This window comes from Cladophialophora immunda (genome assembly GCF_000835495.1).
Source record: "Cladophialophora immunda strain CBS 83496 unplaced genomic scaffold supercont1.6, whole genome shotgun sequence".
Classification (NCBI taxonomy): domain Eukaryota; kingdom Fungi; phylum Ascomycota; class Eurotiomycetes; order Chaetothyriales; family Herpotrichiellaceae; genus Cladophialophora; species Cladophialophora immunda.
Genome location: NW_015622546.1, coordinates 1,646,346 through 1,667,243, shown reverse-complemented (window position 1 = coordinate 1,667,243; position 20,898 = coordinate 1,646,346). Strand labels below are relative to the sequence as shown.

The window sequence follows — 20,898 nt, the reverse complement described above, 5'->3', positions numbered from 1 at the left end:
CAGAACAACAACCTTGGACAGCCACATGGTCTAGCGTGTCGGTCCAGATAGGCTTGCAGCCCCTCGTGGCAGAACCCTTGCAAACATCGCACACAGCTTCTGTTTACCGTCAAAACGGGGTGCTGGCGTTATTCAGTCATCTATCGCTATGATATCAATCAAACTACTGCCGGAAGTACGTCACGATCACTTGGATGAACTCACTCGTAGGTTTGCCAGTCAGCTCTATCGCTGGGGCATTCCGCCCTCCCCGGCGTGGAAGCTCCCCGCGCAAGACTAAGTGGCTAGGCCTTGATGCCTAGACATTCGCCTATACTAGCATTGATAACGATACATGGATTGGAGAAGCATGCCCTCCAAGTCGTCGAAATCAAGCGACGCGGGCCGAGTCTTTAGGGCGAAGACGTGCAAATCCACGCCGCCAAAGCTGCATCGGCAGGCGAGCTCCACGCACGCAGCTTCTACACAAAGTCCCTGTTTCTAGTCGACGGCGTGGAAGCGGATGGGGCTTGGAACTATTCGGCCCTGTTCCAAATGTCGGCACCGCCTGCAGTAGTGGTTTGAACTGCTGTCCCATGGATGCCGTCGATGCTGGTCACTCCATGCAGGATCGACCCAGCTGTTTCGTATAATAGCTATGCCGCCGATTGTCGCCCGCTTCCTCGCTACGTTACCTCTGTTGGTGGGTGCCATATCTGATGTGTTGTTGGTTCCTGAGTCCTAGCTGCGCAAAAGACTGCAAGCATTGATGTGAAGGATTCCACAATGGCTCTATCCGACATCTTTGGCTTTTCTTTTTCACTGATCGCCGCCTCCTGCATCGTTCTGTACGTGCTGTATTGGACCGTGACCACCTACATGCAATATCGAAAACTCCAGCACATCAAAGGTCCTTGGCTTGCCGCTATCTCACCTCTATGGATGTTCTACTACACCTGCAGGGGCACCCTATACCTGGCAGTTGAAGACGCGCTCAGGAAATATGGTGCGCAATGGTCACATTCATTAAGAAGAACGTTGGTTCACACGAATAATGCTAGGCTCGCCTGTACGCATCGGCCCCGACTACATAGCGACAGATGACCCTGTGATCCAAAGACATATGAATGCCCCCAGATCACCTTTCACTAAGGGTCGCTGGTTCAGAGGAATGAAGTTCGATCCACGTCGAGATAATCTGCTGTCCATGGCAGATGAGAAGGCCCATACTGATCTCAGGACGAAGTTGATGCCGGGGGTACGTGATACCCTTTCAGTGGGTTTCTGTTATGGACCACGGGGCTCACGTTCTTTCTTAGTACACCGGAAAAGAAGTTCCTAGGCTTGAAGCAGATATCGATGCACGAGTACTAGAACTACTAGATTTGATTCGTCGAGACTACGTTGAAAAGAATCAGGCCATGGACTTTGCAAAGCTAGCAGGTTACTTCACTCTTGACATACTGACTCAAATCGCTTTCGGCCAGGCGATTGGATTTTTGATCAAGAACGAAGATCTTTACGATTACCACAAGTCGAGCGCCGCATTCTATCCAATCATGGAGATGAGTTCAAATCACCCGACAATTCTGGCGTTTCTCAACAGCCGACTTATGCAAGGGGCGGCACCCAAGCCAACTGACAAGATAGGATTCGGGGCCATTGTAGGCGTCGCCCACAAGGCGGTGGCCGAGCGATTTGGACCTGATGCAAAGAAGGTAGATGATATGTTGGGCTCATTCGTCAACCACGGCCTCTCCCAGCAGGAATGTGAGGTTGAATCTCTGCTCCAGATCCTGGCAGGTGCCGATTCAACTGCCACTGCACTCCGGACTACGTTCCTGTATATCTTGACCAGCCCTCCAACGTACAGCAAACTGCGAGAGGAGATTGCCGCTGCAGTGGATGCTGGTAACATCGACTATCCAGTCATCAGCAACAGTCAGGCTCAAGCTTTACCCTACCTCCAGGCCTGTATCAAAGAAGGCCTCCGGATGTTTATGCCGTTACAAGGTCTCGCAGGACGAGTCTCACCATACCCTGATGGTGCAACCATCAACGGAGTCTTTATCCCACCGGGAACTGAAGTCGGAGTGGCCTCATATGCAGTCGGCCACCGCAAGGATTTCTATGGGCCAGACGCTGACACCTTCCACCCTGAGCGGTGGATCGAGAGCGACGACGAAACGATTAAGGGGTATGAGAGAATCAATGAATTGGTATTTGGAACCGGGAGATCGAGCTGTCTGGGCAAGAGCATTGCGCTAATGGAGTTGAGCAAAGCTGTTTTTGAGGTCAGTGGAACCTTTTCCTCTCTATTGTCTTTGGAGACATTTGACTCATCCCACGATAGCTATTGCGGCATTATGACTTTACTGTCGTCAATCCTTTCAACCCCATCAAAGTGAGATCGAATTCAGTGGTCGTCCAAGAAGATTTCGCTGTGAGAGCGTGGCCTAGGAAACAACGCTGAAAATAGATGGTGACCATACCGGTCTCTTCCTCGAAAGAATTCAAGTCAAGTATATATGCTGAGGAAGTTGCACGGGAAGCACAGCCTTGTAGAGTGTGGAACTGTCAGCTGAAATACGAAATCGTCGAGAGCACTCGAGCTTCCCGAGTTGTAATGTCTGAGCATATTTATTGATTCAGCAAATTTAAAATGCGGCTACACATCGTCTTCAAACACTGTGAGCCGTTTCAAGCAGTACCCACCGTCTCGACTGGATCGATGCAGGCAATGTGGTGAAGCAGGAAGATGAAAGGCGAAGTAGGGCAGCTCCACTTTTTCTGAAAAGGGTAAATACGTCTTGGCTGGGGGCAAAAGCAGCGGGACAAGAAGCGTCTCCAAAATTTCGAGATATTCACTTTACCGCTCGCGAACGAGTTCCCGCAGCGAGTTAGCAATCACTTCCAGCACGCACATTGGACTGTTCCTGTCTACGTTGAGGTTGGATTTTACAGGAGAGAGTGTGTGAGAACAACCATCTGGGAACGAAAAACCTTGTGCATCGCCTCGTCTGTGCCCAACCTCTACCCATCCCGCAGGCACCAACTCACACCACATTTCCGCCCACCTTCGAGGAAAAGAGAAATCACGACCAACATTAGGAGGCGGGCGACGTTGGTTGGATTGACACACCCTCATTATGGCAATGCAACTGGACCTATCTCAGGCACAAGTCCTGAAAGATGAGACGGGCAGACCTTTCATTGTCGTCCGAGACCAGGGCAAGAAGAAGAGGACACATGGCATAGAGGCTGTCAAGCAACACATTGTTGCGGCTCGCACGATCGCAAACATTGTCAGAACCTCGTTGGGCCCACGGGGTCTCGATAAGATCCTCATATCTCCGGACGGGGACATTCAGATATCAAACGATGGCCGCACAATCATGTCGGAGATGGAAATCACACATCCTATCGCCAAACTTATGGTCGAACTGTCCAAATCACAAGATGAAGAGATTGGTGACGGTACCACTGGCGTCGTTGTTTTGGCTGCTGCTCTTCTCGATCAGGCCGCAGACCTCATCGACAAAGGTATCCATCCCATTCGAATCGCGGACGGTTTCGACCAGGCTTGCGAGGTAGCTGTGGCACATCTGGACAAGATCAGCGATGAAATCGCCTTCAGCCGCGAGAGGCAGGAAAATCTGATCAAAGTTGCCAAAACGAGTCTCGGAAGCAAGATCGTCAGCAAATCCCACGACCAGTTCGCGAAGATTGCCGTCGACGCCGTCATGTCTGTCGCCGATCTGGATCGAAAAGACGTCGATTTCGAGCTCATCAAAGTCGACGGCAAAGCAGGCGGTTCAATCGAAGACTCCTTGCTTGTCAAAGGAGTCATCATCGACAAAGACTTTTCCCACCCGCAGATGCCGAGCGAAGTGAGGGACGCCAAACTGGCGATCCTGACATGTGCCTTTGAACCGCCCAAACCGAAAACCAAACATAAGCTCGATATATCTACCGTGGAAGAATTCAGGAAGCTACAACAGTACGAAAAGAATAAATTCGTGGAGATGATCGACATGATCAAAGATACAGGGGCAAATCTTGTGATCTGTCAATGGGGTTTTGACGATGAGGCAAACCATCTACTTCTTCAAAACAAACTTCCTGCCGTACGATGGGTTGGCGGGCCTGAAATCGAGCTGATAGCGATCGCCACCAATGGTCGCATTGTACCGCGATTCGAGGATCTGAGTAGAGAGAAGCTAGGCAAGGCTGGCGTGGTCCGGGAAATGACTTTTGGCACCACTCGAGAAAAGATGCTGGTCATTGAAGAGTGCGCCAATACCCGAGCTGTCACCGTGTTCGTAAGGGGCAGCAACAAGATGATCATCGACGAAGCGAAGAGATCTCTCCATGACGCTCTGTGTGTTGTTCGCAACCTCGTCAGAGACAACAGAGTCGTCTATGGCGGTGGCGCTGCTGAGATTGCTTGTTCTATCGCTGTTGAGGACGCGGCTTCGAAATCACCAGGCCTGGAACAGTATGCCATGAGAGCGTTTGCAGACGCTCTGGATGCAATCCCGATGGCACTGGCAGAGAACTCTGGTTTAAGTCCGATTGAGACATTGGCAGAGGTGAAGTCGCGGCAGATCAAAGAACAGAACTCTCGGCTAGGCGTTGATTGCATGGGAACTGGAAACAATGGTATGTTAAACTGCATTGCTGGGTTCCGCCCTGTACTGACTCTGGAAGATATGCGGGCGAATTTTGTCATCGACCCCCTAATTGGAAAACGGCAGCAGTTGCTCCTTGCAACTCAGCTGTGTCGAATGGTAAGTTTGGACCTCCTGGCGGCCTGCGCCAAGTAGCTCACGAACATCGCACAGGTCCTGAAGATCAACAACGTGATTGTGGCGGGCAGCGACGATAATGACTTCTAGACTTGTTCCATCAGCAGTGCGTCAGCATCTCACGGCGTTTATGCAAAAGTCCTGCATGAAGACATGATCGGAAAGAATGTACAAAATGATACCCGTCGGCAGATCGGATAGAAAAATGAAAAGCTGTCGGACGTCATGAATTTGCTATCGACTATTTGGCCTTCCAAAGGGTTCACCTCTCCCTGGTGGAGTAAAGTTCAGTTCGTCTCCTAAGTATTCTTGACGCATCATTCCGTGCGGTTTGACGAGCCCAGTGTGAGACGTAGCCTTGATCTTCTATGCGTTCGTGGCCTCCAAAGTGCCGCAAGTGCCGTAAGTGCCGCCTCGACTGTGGCCTTGAGTGTTTCCAGGTTCTCTTGTTCTTCCTTAGCTGCGTACGAACAGACTATGTCGATCGATGCAAGGGGCAGGTCCCGATCGTCTGACCACGATCGACACGAGTCCAGAGGGCCGAAATCACGCAAGGCTGCAGGTGGCGGCGGCGAAATCGACAGATGCTGATTGGCTCTGCAGAGGTAAGCAGCCTGCATATCCGCTCGGCAAGTAGAAAGGGACTGGGAACATCCTCTCTCGCCGCAATTTCTGGGCCAGCGCATTGAAAAGGCCTCGTACTTTGCGCAATTTGCAGCATGGACTGAGTGTTGGCCTGGTATGCAATGCACTGGCAAGCATCTTGTCGCAAAAATGACAGCACCTCGAGCAAAAGCAACGTAGAAGACGACAGAGACAATCAATGGTGGTCCAACCGTCCCGGATCGTCTTCGAAAGGAGGCTGCCCACAGAAGCAAGGAGGGAGCAAGAGGACTGGGGCGGCTTGTCGGACGCAAGGGCCAGGAGGAGGCTCCAGAACCGGTTGAACCAGCGCTCTTATCGTGCGTTGAAGACCCCTTCTCACCACCACCACGCTGTTGCCGACTCCCTGCTAATCCATGTCTAGGCCGCAGAAGAGCAGCAGAACGAGCGGCCAGAAGGGCGTCAGCAGCCTGCAGCCCACACAAGCCCGTCCCGCTTGCGCCTCGAGAGCCTGTACCTACGGCACATCAAAAAGGCAAAGTCATCGAGACGGCCTCTAAGCGAGATGCCCCGTGTCCAGAGAACCCCCTCGGTCGGGTTCAGGTCGACCTATGCTCTCAGACCGTGCTCCAGCAAATCACCTCCCCGGTCCCCGGATGCGCAGTGCTGCTGTCCAATCCCCAGGTCCGGAGGGTACACCACTACGCTCTCACGACCCTCTGGCCTTCGTTCAGGCACCACAGCCTCGAGACCGATGAGTCCTTGACCTCAGCCTTCTTCCACCTGAGTATGGTCGATGACCTGCTGCTCAACTCATTCGTCTGGACCGCCGCGTTGGTTATGTCCATGCACCTGCCTCAGACCGCCGTCGACAACGATGCGGTCATGTTCACGTGCCAAAATAGAGCCGTCCAGAGCATCCGCGAGCATATCGAGCGGAACGAAATCTCAGACTCGGTCATCTTTGCCGTGCTCGGCCTCACAATACGCGACACGAACCCTCGGGTCGCCATGCAGGAGCGGGGGGACGACTGCTTTGGAGGCTTCGATCCTCCGCTGCGATCGCTGGGCTGGATTCAGTACTTCTCCCACTTTCGTTGGACGCCGTCTCACATCCGAGCGGCCAAGTCCCTGGTGGCTGCGCGAGGCGGCCTGCAACACATCACAACGCCGGGCGTCGCGGAGCAAATCCAGTCCACAGACATCCTCCAGGCTAGTTTGTCGCTCGGCCGCCCGCACTTCGCCCTCTGCCGTCTCTACCAGCATGTCCTGGACAACCACGTCAGAATGATCCGTCCGCCCCGGGAGAGACTCGACGAGGCCTTTCCGGCCCTCGGCGACGTCGACTTCAAGGACCTGCTCCTCGACATGAGAATGTACTGCCGAGACCTGGACAGAGTTGCCGCCGAGTCGGGTGTTTCTGTCAGTGACGACGATGCCGACCTCGTGCCCGCGTCGGTGGCTTGGGAAACGCACGTCTATCGCAACCTCATCCAGTACCGGCTCCTGCGTCTGCCCCGTTACGAGAGCCCAGAGGAGGAGCTCTGTCGCCTTGGAGCCATGGTTTTCAGCTACGGCGTCATTTTCCCCGTGGCCCGGCCGGAGCCGTTGCGGGCTCTGGCCAAGCAGTTGAGAACTGCATTGGAGGACTATGTTTTCTGTCCCTCGATGGCGAAAGATGATGACGCGACGATGCTCGGCGAGAACGAGGCAGAAGAGAGAGTAGATGCAGACGCAGATGCCGCAGTGCCCACGAACGCACCGTCACCCCCTGTGGCTTTCCTCCTGTGGCTCGCCGTCCTGGGCGCCATGGCGTCCAAGAACACCGACGATGGCCCCTTCTTCCTCAACCTCGTGTCAACATGGTCTACGAGGTTGGGGGTCGTGCGCTTCGCCCGCCTGCGAGCCCTCATGCGGAGCTTCCTCTGGCTAGAGCGCGCTTGTGACAAGGGCGCGTTCGGGGTGTGGACGACCATCAGGGCTGGCATCGTTGACGATGATGATGGCGACGACAATGGCGGTGTAGCTTCGCGTGGTCTGGGCCTAGAAAAGGCGGACGGGCGTCCTAACGCGCCTCTGCTGGAGCAACAAAAGGACGGAGTCGGTGGGTCTTTGCACCTCATGTCCCTGATCTGTGCAGGGTAGACGCGCCCATACGAGGCCCTATACCCAGGGTAGATATATTCAGGCAGGCTCGTGCTTCGACACACACGGGTTCCGGGATTTGGGGATGGTTAAAGCTGCGTGTCAGCTGGCGGTAGAGATCTCTCTGGCGCAAGTTCGTTCCATCGGAAAAGGGGTATTGCAATCGCACAGGAGTCGTGAACAAATCACCCAGGAAGTCGGACATGTATAGGGAAATGACCCCTTCTCAACGTATCTTACGGTATAAAATGAGCTTTGTTAAGGTACGTTGTGTTATATCCCTTCTGTGATGGGACTTGGAACCTCGGACCTACTGGTAGACACCGCCCATTTTGAGACCGCGTCGCATCTTCCGCAGAATGCGGAATGTCAAGGGGCTGTACAGCCTGTTTGGTGCATGTGCGAAGGTCTATCTGCCTACTTCGCACCATCCTTCTTCGCCGCCGCCGCCGCGGCGGACCCCACCACGCTGCCTCCGGGCCGTTTATACTTCCTCTTCTCCTTGCGGCTCATGAGGCCCTTCTCCCTGGTCCCCCTGCCGCCCTCCCAGAAGCCGCCGGCGGCCTTGCGTCGGCGGATGACGCTCCGCCCGCACAGGCCGCAGTCCTCGCTCCGGAAGCGCTGCTCGCGCGAACACCAGCCGCAGACCATGCGATCCGCGTGCTCGTTGACGTGTGCTTCGGCGGCGTCGTGGCACCGGTCGCACGGGTAGACGCGCTGGCAGCAGCTGAAGCGGAACCAGCGGTAGCTGTGGCGGTAGTGCGCGCAGGTGCCGTGGTCCGGCAGGGCGGTGCCGGCGGAGATGCCCAGGTTTTCCCGCTTGGGTCGCCGCGCCGGGAGCGCGCCCGAGGCAAAGGCCGAGGAGGCGCGCAGGAACTTGACCTCGGGGATCGTGAAGGTCATCTTGGCGTGGCAGGCCCGGCAGACTTGGATCGGCGTGTCGCCTCGGACGGAGACCATGCCTGGCGGGACCGGGAAGGTCGTGGAGCACGACGCGCACGTGGGCTGGAAGACCGACGGGAGGAGGTCGGCGATGGTGCAGCCTGTGACTTCGACCGTGCCTGCCCGGACTGTGTTGGCGTGCAAGGCGTTGGGTGTATAAGAGACCGTGAACGGTGTAGTGCACTTCGAGCAGGTCTCGGTGCGGACGCTGGACGTCGACGAGCCAGCTGCGTCACCGCTAGGTTTAATGTTCGAGATTTCCAGGGGAGATTTACAGCGCAAGCATTTGACCGAGATGGATAGGGACGCTAAGGTCAGAAGTTCAATGTTGTGGAGTTCCAGATTCGGAAAGGAAATGTGGATGCCCCTTTCCGTCGAGGTCGATGAGACTGGAAGAGCGGCGCCGCCTTGCTCGGTTTCTGCCTCGTCGTCGTCTTGTTCCTCATCTTCCGAGTCGGAATATTCGCCAGAGTCGTACGATGATTCTGACCCGTCCTCGGAATCATGTCGGTCCCATTCAGGCGGTCGAGGGATGATCTTGACGTGCGGTCTGTCTTCATCCAAGATCAGCTGTCTGGACTCTGCTGCGGTTTCCCCTCTCGACTCAACGCTTTGTGTCTCGTCCACAGGAGCCTCTGGTGGGGCCGGAACATCGAGTGAAGCTATTGGGGCCGCGCCCTCTGCGGTTTCGGAAGCCATTGAATGAATGTTCTGCGTCAGGTAGTTGATATGTGCCATAAGGGTCATGTCGAGTTTCTTCCGAACATGTCTTTCAAACGCCCATTGAACATTTTCAGCTTCCGGCCCTGTGACTCCTTTCAGAAACACCGTGCAAGGCTCAAGGTTATAAAGCCGGGGGACAATTAGGGTGACTTCCTTGAGCGGTTGCAGGCTGAGGGGCAGTCTGTCTGATTTGGCTATTTGAACAGGAATGTTGAATGTCGTGCCATCAGAACTTTTAGAGTAATGCGGAATTCGTCCCATGCGTGCTTCGAGTTGGCGAATATCAGCTTCTCTCTTGGTTACGGCGCGGGATCTCTGCTCCGCTGTCCAGGTTGGTGGGCGTGGTGCCACGGATCTGGTCGGAGAGAAGGCAGGGCGAACCACCTCTGGCACGGGATCAGGAACCCTGGTAATCTTGTCGGCATTTGCAATGATCTTGATGGTTTGGGCCTTTTCAGATGTCAAGAACCTCTCCAAGTTCTTGTCCAGCTCGTTCAACAACGCCAACAGCGTCTTGTTCGGGGTAGCCTCGACAAGGCTGTCAAACCCCTTTTCGACGTTGATCTGGAAACCCCGGGCCATTTCGGCATTTGTGACTCTGATTGTCGGTCTGCCATTTTGAGGATAGGCGGTAGGCAGTGTCAGGATGCAACGGAGGCCACCTTCAAGCTCGAATGGAAAGTCCGGGTCCGACGGAGCAAGGGCGAAGGACAAGGATGTGCCGTCACTGGTCTCTCTCCGAACTGGAGAAAACCTCTTAATCACTTGACCAAGCTCGAATTCACGAGGATCGCGCTGCTGCAATCGGGATTGGGGTTTCTGACTTGGGGTTGAGCCGGGGATCAACGCCCTGGCTCGGTGAGACAGAGACTGGCTTTCTTGCACGACCGACGGGCCTTGCGCAGCGTCGGCCTGTTGATGGTCAGGTTTCGGCCTAGTGCTTGTGACTCTGTCTTTAGGCTGAAGGTGTTTGAAGGGGCATTGCGAGCCAGCTCGACAACCTAGCACGGTGATTAGCTGCGTTATCACGTGAAATCGTTGACATGATGTCCAGGCCCACGATTGAGGATACGCGATGGCCAGTGATCACTCCTGCAGCTAAGGCCAGGCAGGAGACAGAATGCCGTGCATATTTCAATTTAGGCTATTGGAGGAATTGATTACATGGCTGGGCCAATGACAAAATTGCATGGTAAAAGACAGAAGAGTGATTACCTTTGTTTGTATTGAAAAACCGACATACCCTTGGCTGTGATTGAGCCGGTGCCGAAGTGATTGGCGGTGGAATTTGAGGATGTGGTTGATGCTGAATTTGGGTGCTGACACGGCTGGTGCCTGGACATTGGGCGCAATACGCATTAAGCGATCAGCAACTGGGGTACAACTCAGCAGTCAGATGACCGATGGGCAGTGTTTCATCGGCTGAACCATCGGCCCCCCCATCACTTCCAGCTAGAAAGGGGATTCGACGCAGAGGCGCCTTCGGGAATGGCTTGAGAAGGGCATGGGGGCGGCTTGGACGGTGGCCACGGGTTTTAGCCCACGCGCGCAACAGGGCAAAGCGAAGCTGGACAAGGCAACAAAGGAGCTGCAGGCTTACTGAGGCTGGCGTCGTCAAGTGACATGATGATTGATGAGTTGGCAAAACGATGCTGTTCATTCATCGACAAAGGTTCCTTGATTTCAGTTTTTGGCCGGCCAGATGATGAAATCGCTTCCCGGTCTGGCGGAGGTGGTCGGCAGACCAACAGACCACGTCCTGGTCCGGTTATGCGAGGAGGGAGAGAGTCTTGGATTGGGGGCACAGGAGGCGGACGATGCACTTCCGAATCTGATCAAGGGCGGTGGATTGAAGGGTGATGGATGATGGATGATGGGGGATGGGCACCGGTGCGAACAAATCTAGATGTAGATCGGGGATGAGAGATGAAAGGGAAAATCGAAGCGAACAAGGACGAAGGGAAAGTGATCAAGTGATGCCAAAGCGGCACACTCACAACGATTCGAGCGCCTTTTTTTCTACTGTTGGGAGAGAAGGATATTGACGGTGATCGAGTCACGGATGGCTGTGGCAAGAGAGGAGTTTGAGTCACACCATGCATGACTCCTCCCATATGCCAGAGTCTGGAGAGTTCTCGCTAGAGGCGTTGAAGGCGAGGGACAAGTGAGCGACAAGTGAGCGACAAGTGAGGCAGAAGTGAAGTTCAAGTGAGAGACTCGAAAGATGGGGAGTGACATCATTGCTGGGAATGCGATCCTGTGTACTTGTAGGTGGCCTAGCCAGTTGCCCCCCCTGTGTCTCGTTCAGAGGCCTCTCGCTGCTGCTTGTGCTCATCCATCACCTTGATCATCGTCTCTTTCATGCACTGAACTTCTGTTGAATTCTTCGTTGGGGAGTCACATCACTTTCTGTATCGTAAGGGCCGTGTATCAAAACCAGAATTCGGTAACGTTTGTATCCCCTGTTTTGGCCCATTACGGAGGCCGTTGTCACATATTTTTATCAACACTGGTGATACCTCAGGTACACGTCCCAGCGACACTCGGGGCCCAACGTGACCATTTCATTGCCGTCTACTGGTTCGCCAGACCTAATCAAGTCACAGGCCTGTCTCGGTGGGTTATACCTGTGCCCTGCCTACCGTGCTACCTGGCTAATAATTGGTTTAGCACCTATTTGCGCAGCCTCCAGGGCCATGGCCACTCCGCCCTCCCCCCCTTCGCCTCCCTTAGCCAGACACCCCAAACGCAACCAACTTTGCCGCCTGCTCTAATCACTAACCCCCAAACCACCTACCTATCTTTGACAGCTGGCATAAGCAATACTCTGAGATTGATATCTCTTCCGTCAATCAAACAATCAGTCAAGCCCTCGAGCCCTCAACTGGCCACTTTACTGCCCGTCTCACCTCCCACCCCAAGAGTGCCAACAAATCCATCGACACCTGGTTGAATTCCCTGTTATTTTCTGCAACATTCCTTCTGAACCTCCTCCCCATTCGCCCCCTTTTTCTTTTTCCGATCTCTGTGGAACATCATACCTCTGCTTCTGTCATCGTCCTAACTGATTACAGACCCCGGCTCGATAGGCTTTGGCTGGATGTACGAGTATCGCTATCAGAACATCCCACGTGGAGCGTCACCCTTCGGCCCTCCCCTAGACCACACTTTGCTTTGCTTTGCGCGCGCGCGCACGCACACTTGCACACACACCCATTTCCTCGGGATGCCTTAGTGCGGATCGATCATCACCGGGGCCTGCACCTTCGGAAGTCCAGCCATCTACTCGTAAACCACCTGGTTCGCTTATTTCGAAACCCCCGTGGCTTGCGGCGACGGCAGGTGCCGTTCCTGTTGGGAGGAGCTCGCCACGCTCCAGGGCTCCAGGCTCCAGGCTCCACAGCCTGATCAATTGCGACGCTATCTCTCACCACTTTATTCTCTCCTTCCTCCTTCCTTCTTGTTGTTCTAGCTATCTGACCGTCTGTTAGCGGATCATGGGATAGATTCGCTAGCTTTTGCGAGACCGGACCTTTGTGTTTCGACCCTAGCAAGGACACCGTACTAGCCATGTCGATGTTTTGCCAACATGCTCGACAGTTTGGTCCCCTGACAAGGTGCATAGTCTGCTCTCCCATGCCCATAAATGTCTGGTTGCATGAAGAGCAGGTACGTACTCGTTCAACTTGCATCCCAAGAAACGAGTTCTTGTGGATACATCCCGACGATCTTCATCAACTCCAGCTATCCGCGCCTTAGGGAACCGCGGCTCGATCCTTCGGACAGGTCGGCTGATTCGTCATTGGCACCGTCGTTCTTGATAGGCAAGATCTTGCGACATCACTGACCGCTTGATTTGTGTGCTCGCACCGACATCACTCGGGCCCGAGACCAAGAATACACTCCATAGAATTGAGCAAGTTCCTGACTTGCCGGCTCACAACTTTGTTACTCGGAATGGGGGCTTCGAGCTCTCACAAACCTGGTCGGCGGTGTTACAGGGACGCCTGATGTTTTCCCATGCTATAAGTTCCAAAAACATCTATGTCACTCATTGACATTGCAGGTCCATTGTTGCCGGGTCTAAACCCCCGAAGGACAGTGGCATAGTACTCTCATGTGCTTTGACTTCGAGACCGCAGGAGCTGGCGCCGAGAAATAAGATCTCGCCCGTTGTCTGTACCATTGGTAGCTGCACGGCATGCCCCGGCGAACTTGCATCTGTATCCAGGACCCTCGACTTGCAAGCTGAGGCGGGAACTAACAGCGGGAATGTGTTGACCCTGCAGGAGAAAGCGAGCTCTCTTCACGCTTCTCGTCGCCATGTATCACAGACCTTGCAACCATGGGATTGCAATGGCGATATACCCCCAGAAAGCCCGAGGCTTTCACAAGGAAAAGCTGTACCTTCCCACATGTTTGGGGTTTGCTTTTCTCAGCCTTGCTCCAGTTCAGATCCAAATAGTTGATGTTCCAAACTTTTGTTTCGCAGACATTGTTCACGACTTCTGTGCTTCAAGCGTTTGGCGTAGGCTTTGCAATTCCGCTCCCTGTTCGACGGTCTTTTCGCTTGCTGGTGCTTGAAGAAAGACACCGACACGCCTTTCCCAGATTGGTGTCTCATCATCATTTTCGTCGCAGGCCTGTTCCCTGTCCCTGCTTCATGCAGAGGGTTGGTGGGACACACAGCAATTCTCACCTGCTAGCAAGGGGTCCTCAATCCCTCACGATATGCCGCCGATGGAGGTCCCACATGAACCAGATACATGGTCCTCGGACCTCCCACATGGCGCATATTTCAATTACGCTTGAGGTAGCAGTCCACATTAGTGTTGGCTCTAAGGGGACCTCGGTGTCTTTGGCGCCCTCTTTCCCATTTAACTGCCAAAACAGGCAGTCCAGTCAACCACAATCACCACCGATAAAGATGGGGCAGGCAGTATCAGCCACGCAGTGGTAAATCGTGTAATGGCTGCATCAGAGTCATTCGTGGCCGATGCCTCATCGGCCTCGGAGGATTTCTCTTGGGGGTGTGGAGGTGGCAATCCTTGACCGTTGGAACCGTTGAATCAGAGGCGCCGGTGGCTTGCTTGGGCTCAAATCGCATGTTGGCCAAACCTAACTACCTTCCCTTTTCACGCAGTCACAGCCTTAACAAGTCGGCGCCGGCGGGAAATTGCCCAGATGAAACATATTGGGTTGTCCTCGCCAGCCCTTTGTCCCACCTGTACTCGGCACTCCCACTCGGAATTTCCAGAAGCATCTTGGAACTTGTGCCCCCCGGCATCCTCGAACGTTCACAAGATTGCATAGACATGGTGCGGGATGTGCACAACTCGGATGTCTGTGACAGACCTATCTGCATAGGGAGATCATACAGACACCTCAAGCCCCTAGCTTTTTCATCACCTGCCCGCGGACACCACGACTAAACCATAGGCCCTTGCCAATTGTTCACGTTGGGTCACCATGACTCGTCATTGTTTGCATGGCCCCTCTCTCTATCCAACTGTCGAGAGAATACCCCCTGTCAACCCATGTTGCCGGCCTCCTTGACGTCTGCGAGATAGATCACCCCCCACCATGGCCCATCACCTTCCGCTAAGTGGGATCTTGCGAGACTATAGACCTGAGGTTACATCCTTTCCCCCCAGAATTCTCGTAGCGGTGTGTGCCAGAAAGTCCAAAATGAACGAATACGAAGGTCCATGGACACTTTTGAGACCGACCTGACCTGGTCACAAGCTTGGTTCAATCTCCCAATCGTCTAGTGAATGGTGGTGATACAAAGGTTCCTTTTCGAAAGGGGGCGCTTCTTTGCGCCCCATTTGATGCAGGGTAAATGATCTCCCGCTACCCCACAGATTAACTAAATGTGTGATGTGCGGGAGGCGTCAACAAGCCCCCCCCGATGCATGCCACAGCCTTCTATCTCGACGCGGAGTATCGGTGATCGACAGTGGCATCCCGTATTGCTGGTTGCCTATGACCCAACATCTCTTGGGGAAGTTGTGTATAAGTAACAAACTTTGCAGGCTCCTGGCGTGAATCTCGCACTTGGCTGAGAACAGACCTCAGGAAACCCCTGCAACATTGCAGGTGACTTTTGCGCAGCGGCTGCCACCACTGGGTATGTGCTGACTAGATATCGAGATGGCCCTCCTGGCGTAGCGCTACATGGCTGTCAGCAAGAACAAGTCATTGAACAGCTGACCCGTCAACCGATCCACGCCCCTTCTCTAGTATCAAGGCGATACTAGCCCTCTGCATGGAGTGGGAGCACGTCTGCAGACATGAATGGTCGGCTCCCTTGTTGCAACGAAGGCAGCAAGCATCTCGCAATTATCTACCAGAGCATATCCATGTTGATGCCTTGAATCTCTGGAACACCGCTCCTGCGTGTGATGTGTTCTCGCCGCACCGCCTGGGCTGTCCTTTCCTGGTCGTTGCTATTCAGCTTGCTGCACTCTTGCATCTCATGAGTGGCATCGCGTAGATGAAGAGGTATGTAACTGCATCTGGGAGCCCAGGTGATGCTGCTCCTGCAAGTTCACGTCGAATGGCGAAACGATTCCTGATCCTCGGCACAAGACCCAAATCTTGGGACCTACAAACTTCGCAATGGCCTTTTCCGTTCATGTTCAGGACTCATCGGTATTGGCCTGGTGAGTTTGGAGCCCCTTTTTAAAACATGATGGGACAAAGTCAACCCCAGACATCTACGGGAACACACAATACCGCCTCCAGGCCTGAACCTGTTATACCCAGTATCGCCGACGACGATCTTGGTCAGTCCAAAGTAATCGAGGCAGCCTAAACCTCGGTTTCCGGAAAGCCTTCCCCGCCGGGACGACGAATATGGATCGGAACAAACAGGTAGGGATTGTTGCCGAATCATATAACAGAGGTCGGTGCTTGAGAGTTCTTTGGGAAGTCAATCGGCGTTTTCTCCTGTGGACAACTCATCTCGGAACTCCGGTTGCGGACTCGGTGGTTCGGCGGTTGGGATGAATGAGCCACAATTCCGAATCCTCGACGTAAGCTACAACAGGAAAATTTCCCGGGAGGTGCATATGAACGTTTGACCCTGCAGAGAAAACCCTCTCGGTGGGCGTGATGGCTCGAGGCCAGTAGGCCTGGTACGATTCTTGAGGTCATGACCGTGGCAAGTGAACATTCATTCTGACCGATACAATTACACATGGACCGTGTATTGCTGGACAGCTGTCCAGGACCCACGGATGGATTGGCGGGCGCCTCGACATTTGCCCCAGTCTGGATTTTCGATCTCGCCATTCTGAGGGAGATTGCGCGTCACGATGGAAGAAAAAATCGAACAAAATTGACAGGCTGGGTGTTTTTCTTGCATGTGCAAGCGGGGACTTCCTGTACGTAAGGCCGAGTTCCGCATTCATGGATTCGTCTGTAACAAGGGGCCCCCCTGCATACTCGAACGTCCAGGGGGTCTTGTTAATGCACGTCGGTTCGTGCTAGACCGAGATGATACTGGTTCGATTTCAGCTATATCATCACGTGAAGCCGAGTATTTGTCTTTGCGGCTCGCACGGGAAGTCTCCAAAGGCGTCCATCAATTCGGCTCCAATCAGCCGCTGGAATCTGCAGAAATATCGAACCACTCTCGGGAAGATGGATGGATTCCAGATTGGGAGAAAAATCAGTGGTGGCTTTTGCTTGGTCACAACTCTTGCTTTTCCGTCAATCGATGTTCGCATCGCTGGAGAACGAGGGCTCTTGTCCATCTGCTGATCACTACAGGTACATGCAGAATTTTGTCCCGTGCTCCACCAACCAGCCCTCGTTTTCGGGGCCAATGGATACCCAGACACGCTGCTGTGGCCGTCCTGCCCATGGTAGTAAATATTCCCCGTTTCCTGTTGGACGTTTGAAGCAGCCAATCGCAGCAGGGCCGTTTTTCAAAGGTAATCAAATCGAATGCTCCCTCGGACAGGGAAAGGGTGCAAAGAAATCCAGGCCTGCTCGCTTCGAGCCGTCTCGTCTGATCGTCCGTCAAACAGTTTCGTCCTTGCCCTCCAATAACGAACTCCTTTGAACACTGGGGATGGTGTGTTGACAAGCGAGCGCCGGCCCATCCGGTGCCAGCGCAGTGTTTGCACGCGCATGAAGAAATGCCAGCCCATGTACCCCACAATATCTGGCATGTTCTAGACCTGCACTCCAGGTTTCTGCCGTTCTGGACAACGAGGGACCAAGCACGATGGCTTAGCATTGTAGTTCCTCTCGGACGAACTAGAGCTCACTTGTTCTACTTTGTGGTTATCATTGAACGCCGGGATTGTTGTCGGCACGCATCCACGGCCATTGTGGACCATGGGCGTTGGGGACGTTGGAACCCTTGTGGACATGGACTCAGCCTCACATGATGGCTCTAGGCCGCGCCTGGCTTTGCTTCGAGGCGAGAAGCAAAAGCTGAGTCTCTGCACGTTTGATCTTCACCACTTGATCCCGCTGCGCCTTTGAAAAGTGTCAGCAGGTTTGAAGAATCACCCGCTGCAGTAGGCCAGGGGGGGTTGTTTCGTGCTCTCTTTTCTCTTCTCGTGATTTTACCCCATCAACGATTCGTCAGGTCGCCATTGCTCTCCCGTATCTCCGCACTTTTCCCACCCCCTCCATCGCATCCGACTCCTTCGACGAGGTCCATTTCCCCCTTTGGCCTCTGTCCGCCTGACTGTAGGATTGGGGGAAAACGTACGACCAAAAATGAATAATCACAACCCCCCCCTCTCCGTCTAACTATTTCCCCTGTTTATTCGCCCTCAGAAACCCTGCCCTCCTGGAGACAGCTTACCGAACGGACCAACGGGGATGTCGTGGGAAGGGCTCGGAGGGGCAGGGGGGGGGCGCGCGCCCAGAACTTTTCGCGGGGGCCTCAACAATCCAGTCCAGGTCCCAGTAGTCGAGTCGAGTCGAGTCCAGGCCCCCTCTAGGTCCCGGGTACCTCCCTCTCCACCCATTGCTGGCGGGCGTGGTAGGTACCCGCTACTTCGCACCTGTTGCACCTCGTACTTTGTCACCAAAGAGTAATAAGCTTCTGCTGGCCTCGGTGCGGTGGCCTGGCCTGGCCTGGCCTGTCGGCCGTTCCAATTTCCTCTTCAGCCCTCCCGCACGCCTTCCGTGCCGTGTGTTTGTTAGTCGTTTGTCTTCTCACATGTTCTCCGTATGTTCCCCTTGTCCAAGTCACCGAGTACTACTACTGTACTGGGTGAACGGGTTCCGTGGCTCCGTACTGGGAAGGGGAACCGTCACGCTACTACCTAGGTACCTAGACTTGTCAAAGGAGAGGAGATAGTAGGTGCTTGGTAGTTCAGGAATATTACCGCTTGGTATAGAGTTACTTGTCACTTGTGACTTTTGTGTGGAGTAACCTTGTAGGGACATACACGTAGGTAGGTAGGTACCTGGAACAATGGTTCCTCGGTACCGAAGCCTTGACAAGGCTAGGCCAAGGGGAGGTTTGCTTAGGGAGGAACTTGTATGTACCGAGTACCTCGCACGTACCGACCAACAATGCCGTTGTTCAAGCTGTTCTAGTTGTTGTTGCTAGGCGGTGCTTGGACTCTCCGCCTAAACCCTGACTTTGCAGGCACGAGGAAAGGACCGAGTACATGCCTCCAGGTATTACCCCAGGTGTCCTTAGTCATTTGATGTGCCTCCGTGCCCCGTCCATGATGTGCCGAAGATTCATTGGGTAGGTACCGAGTACCGAGCATGTACCTACAAGGAGGCGTGTTAGGTGCCTCATCCGGGCGTCCACATCCGCACCCTGGACTGACTCGTGAGTCGTGGAGACCAACACCACACCACACCACACCACGACACCCAGCAACCGCACCGTCCTGTATACCACACCGCAAATCTCACTTCAGCTTCTTTGCTTATGCGCCCCCTCTCCTCCAACTTGTCGTACTTTCTGAACCATTCTTCTTCGTTCCGTGGTGTGAAGGGAGGCTGGAAGGACACCCCCGGAATGTGTCCCACCTCCATCCACCATCATGACCATCTCGTTTTTTTTCACCATCACTCACTATTACTTCTTCCGGGCGCCTGCCGGGCCATGTTCCATTCTTCCATCTCTACCCGGGCTGGGGAAGGGCAGCTTAATCATCTCCCCCGCTTTCTGTGCCGTGTTCTATGCGCTGAAGTGTTCAACGGTGTGGGTGGTAATGGTGTGTCGTCGTCTCTTTTCGTTGGCCCAGTTCTCCTCTCTCGAATTCTGCAGGCCTGAACCTTCCCTTCAAGCTAAGTTACACTACTAGCTATTGTCTATAAGATCCCCTTGTCTCAGAATCATTAATCATTCCATAACCCCGTGGCATTCGAGCCCAGGAAGGCCGGCCTGCCTGCCTGCCTGCCTGCCTTTCATCCATCCATCCATACATTCCCGCCACTACCCATCTTTTACCCACAAGCGCCAGGCGGCGAGGCACGGAAAAAGAATGCGAAGCGCGGTGGAGGAGCGAGGCTTGACCCTTTTTGAAGGGTGGAATTACCGGGGGCGCGTTTGGAAGGTCACATGGCCGGCGATTTATCGTCGGGTTACCATCCACCATCCACCATTCCCTCGTTCGCCTCCTCTCTTCTTTCCTTTTCTATGTGGTTTGCGTTTTTCTTTCCGGGGCCTTTACTGTGTCAAACCCTGTCGTTTGGTGTCTGGTTCTGGCAAAACCCGCCAAACAGGCCAACAACCCCCCCTCTCTGGAGTCGCTTGCCGGATAAATAGCCTAGTCAGCATGTTGAGCGACGGCCCTCGGCATTGTACCTCGTACCTCGCAACTTTGTAGCGGCACCTTTGCCTCAAGCTAAGGGGAACTCCCAGGTTCAGCTAGGAACAAGTCCCGACGAGAATTGCTCGCTCGCTCGCTCGCTCGGATCCGGCGCCGGGTCAGGCATCGACAACAACAAACAAAACCTCTTAGCCCTACTTGTAGGTAGCTTCTACAGTCGGTCACGGGCCAGAGAAGGGAGGGCCCAGGCGCCGAATAAGAAACAACAGGGCGACGAAAACGGTCCCCGTTTCGTTTCAGCCTCACGAAAACGGGCGCCCGACACATTTTCTTTTCAGGTCATCAGGTACAATAACCTCCTCCTACCAGTAGTAACAAACCCAGAGAATCGGCTTCCCCGGTTTCGCAACGGGGCCCGTTTTCGCTCTGACCCTTTGTATTTTACATTTTTTTTGCAATCTCTCGCTCTCTCTCTCTTTTGTGTGCGTATTCGCGCTCGTTGGCCGTGTTCGGTGCTGTTCATCCCCCCCCTTCTTCGTTGGCAGACTAGATGGAGAGGGGGGAAAGCGGGCTGCTGTGCCAGATCCCGGAAATCGCAATGAATTGCTTTCGGCACTTGGGTCAGCGAGCCAAAGAAAGGAACTTTGGAAAAGGGACCAAGTTAGTACCGAGTAGTACTTGGCGAGTTGCGGTAGGAGTACGGAGTACATCCCCTTTCTCCATAGTCATACCTACTCGCTGCCCCCTACCAATGTTTGTACACAGTAGTACACACACAGGGACCGCCGAAGGTAACGTTCCTGCGTCCTCCTTGCGTGGCAAGGTCACTTGAATAGATTGTTCTCTTACACGGTACTGTCGTATATTATCCACCCTGCAAGAAGGCACCACATGTAACCATTACATTCTCGTGAGGAGGTAGTTCCATGCCCTTC

General features: G+C 54.1%; 5 protein-coding genes across 8 annotated transcripts; 3 read left to right on the top strand and 2 right to left on the bottom strand.

Annotated features, from left to right (window-relative positions):
- Positions 1-765: 765 nt before the first annotated feature.
- Positions 766-2,464, top strand: PV07_10136 (uncharacterized protein; the record flags this gene model as incomplete). Its single annotated transcript, XM_016397447.1, has 4 exons — positions 766-985; positions 1,041-1,237; positions 1,299-2,273; positions 2,333-2,464. 4 exons carry the CDS (start codon positions 766-768, stop codon positions 2,450-2,452), a joined length of 1,512 nt encoding a protein of 503 aa, XP_016244638.1. The 3' UTR covers positions 2,453-2,464.
- Positions 2,465-2,859: 395 nt separating this feature from the next.
- PV07_10135 (T-complex protein 1 subunit epsilon) lies at positions 2,860-5,227 on the top strand. Its single transcript, XM_016397446.1, has 3 exons — positions 2,860-4,641; positions 4,690-4,769; positions 4,824-5,227. Exons 1-3 carry the CDS (start codon positions 3,129-3,131, stop codon positions 4,875-4,877), a joined length of 1,647 nt encoding a protein of 548 aa, XP_016244637.1. The 5' UTR covers positions 2,860-3,128; the 3' UTR covers positions 4,878-5,227.
- Positions 5,228-5,464: 237 nt separating this feature from the next.
- PV07_10134 (uncharacterized protein) lies at positions 5,465-8,184 on the top strand. The gene is made up of 2 exons (XM_016397445.1): positions 5,465-5,749; positions 5,815-8,184. The coding sequence occupies exons 1-2, from the start codon at positions 5,611-5,613 to the stop codon at positions 7,533-7,535; spliced, it is 1,860 nt and encodes a 619-aa protein (XP_016244636.1). The 5' UTR covers positions 5,465-5,610; the 3' UTR covers positions 7,536-8,184.
- Positions 7,512-11,212, bottom strand: PV07_10133. Of its 4 annotated transcripts, none has more exons than XM_016397443.1 (3): positions 10,801-11,212; positions 10,416-10,714; positions 7,512-10,201 (listed from the first exon to the last, which is right to left on the bottom strand). In XM_016397443.1, the coding sequence occupies exon 3, from the start codon at positions 9,780-9,782 to the stop codon at positions 7,953-7,955; it is 1,830 nt and encodes a 609-aa protein (XP_016244634.1). In that variant the 5' UTR covers positions 9,783-10,201; positions 10,416-10,714; positions 10,801-11,212; the 3' UTR covers positions 7,512-7,952. The 4 variants fall into 4 exon arrangements, with proteins under 4 accessions (XP_016244634.1, XP_016244635.1, XP_016244632.1 ...); XM_016397444.1 differs by having other exon boundaries at positions 10,416-10,573; XM_016397441.1 differs by having other exon boundaries at positions 10,416-10,535.
- Positions 11,213-19,613: 8,401 nt separating this feature from the next.
- PV07_10132 (uncharacterized protein) lies at positions 19,614-20,848 on the bottom strand. Its single transcript, XM_016397440.1, has 2 exons — positions 20,006-20,848; positions 19,614-19,943 (listed from the first exon to the last, which is right to left on the bottom strand). The coding sequence occupies exon 1, from the start codon at positions 20,671-20,673 to the stop codon at positions 20,326-20,328; it is 348 nt and encodes a 115-aa protein (XP_016244631.1). The 5' UTR covers positions 20,674-20,848; the 3' UTR covers positions 19,614-19,943; positions 20,006-20,325.
- Between the last annotated feature and the right edge of the window lie 50 nt (positions 20,849-20,898).

Bases quoted from the DNA above. Each gene is read 5' to 3' on its own strand.
- PV07_10135 (XM_016397446.1), top strand. From the start codon at position 3,129: ATGGCAATGCAACTGGACCTATCTCAGGCACAAGTCCTGAAAGATGAG. The intron at 4,642-4,689 runs GTATGTTAAACT...TGACTCTGGAAG, and splicing joins CATGGGAACTGGAAACAATG to ATATGCGGGCGAATTTTGTC. The intron at 4,770-4,823 runs GTAAGTTTGGAC...AACATCGCACAG, and splicing joins CAACTCAGCTGTGTCGAATG to GTCCTGAAGATCAACAACGT.
- PV07_10134 (XM_016397445.1), top strand. From the start codon at position 5,611: ATGGTGGTCCAACCGTCCCGGATCGTCTTCGAAAGGAGGCTGCCCACA. The intron at 5,750-5,814 runs GTGCGTTGAAGA...ATCCATGTCTAG, and splicing joins GTTGAACCAGCGCTCTTATC to GCCGCAGAAGAGCAGCAGAA.
- PV07_10132 (XM_016397440.1), bottom strand. From the start codon at position 20,673: ATGTACTCCGTACTCCTACCGCAACTCGCCAAGTACTACTCGGTACTA.
- PV07_10133 (XM_016397441.1), bottom strand. From the start codon at position 10,864: ATGAATGAACAGCATCGTTTTGCCAACTCATCAATCATCATGTCACTT. The intron at 10,536-10,800 runs GTAAGCCTGCAG...CCCAATGTCCAG, and splicing joins ACTTGACGACGCCAGCCTCA to GCACCAGCCGTGTCAGCACC. The intron at 10,202-10,415 runs GTAATCACTCTT...TCACCGTGCTAG, and splicing joins GTTTTTCAATACAAACAAAG to GTTGTCGAGCTGGCTCGCAA.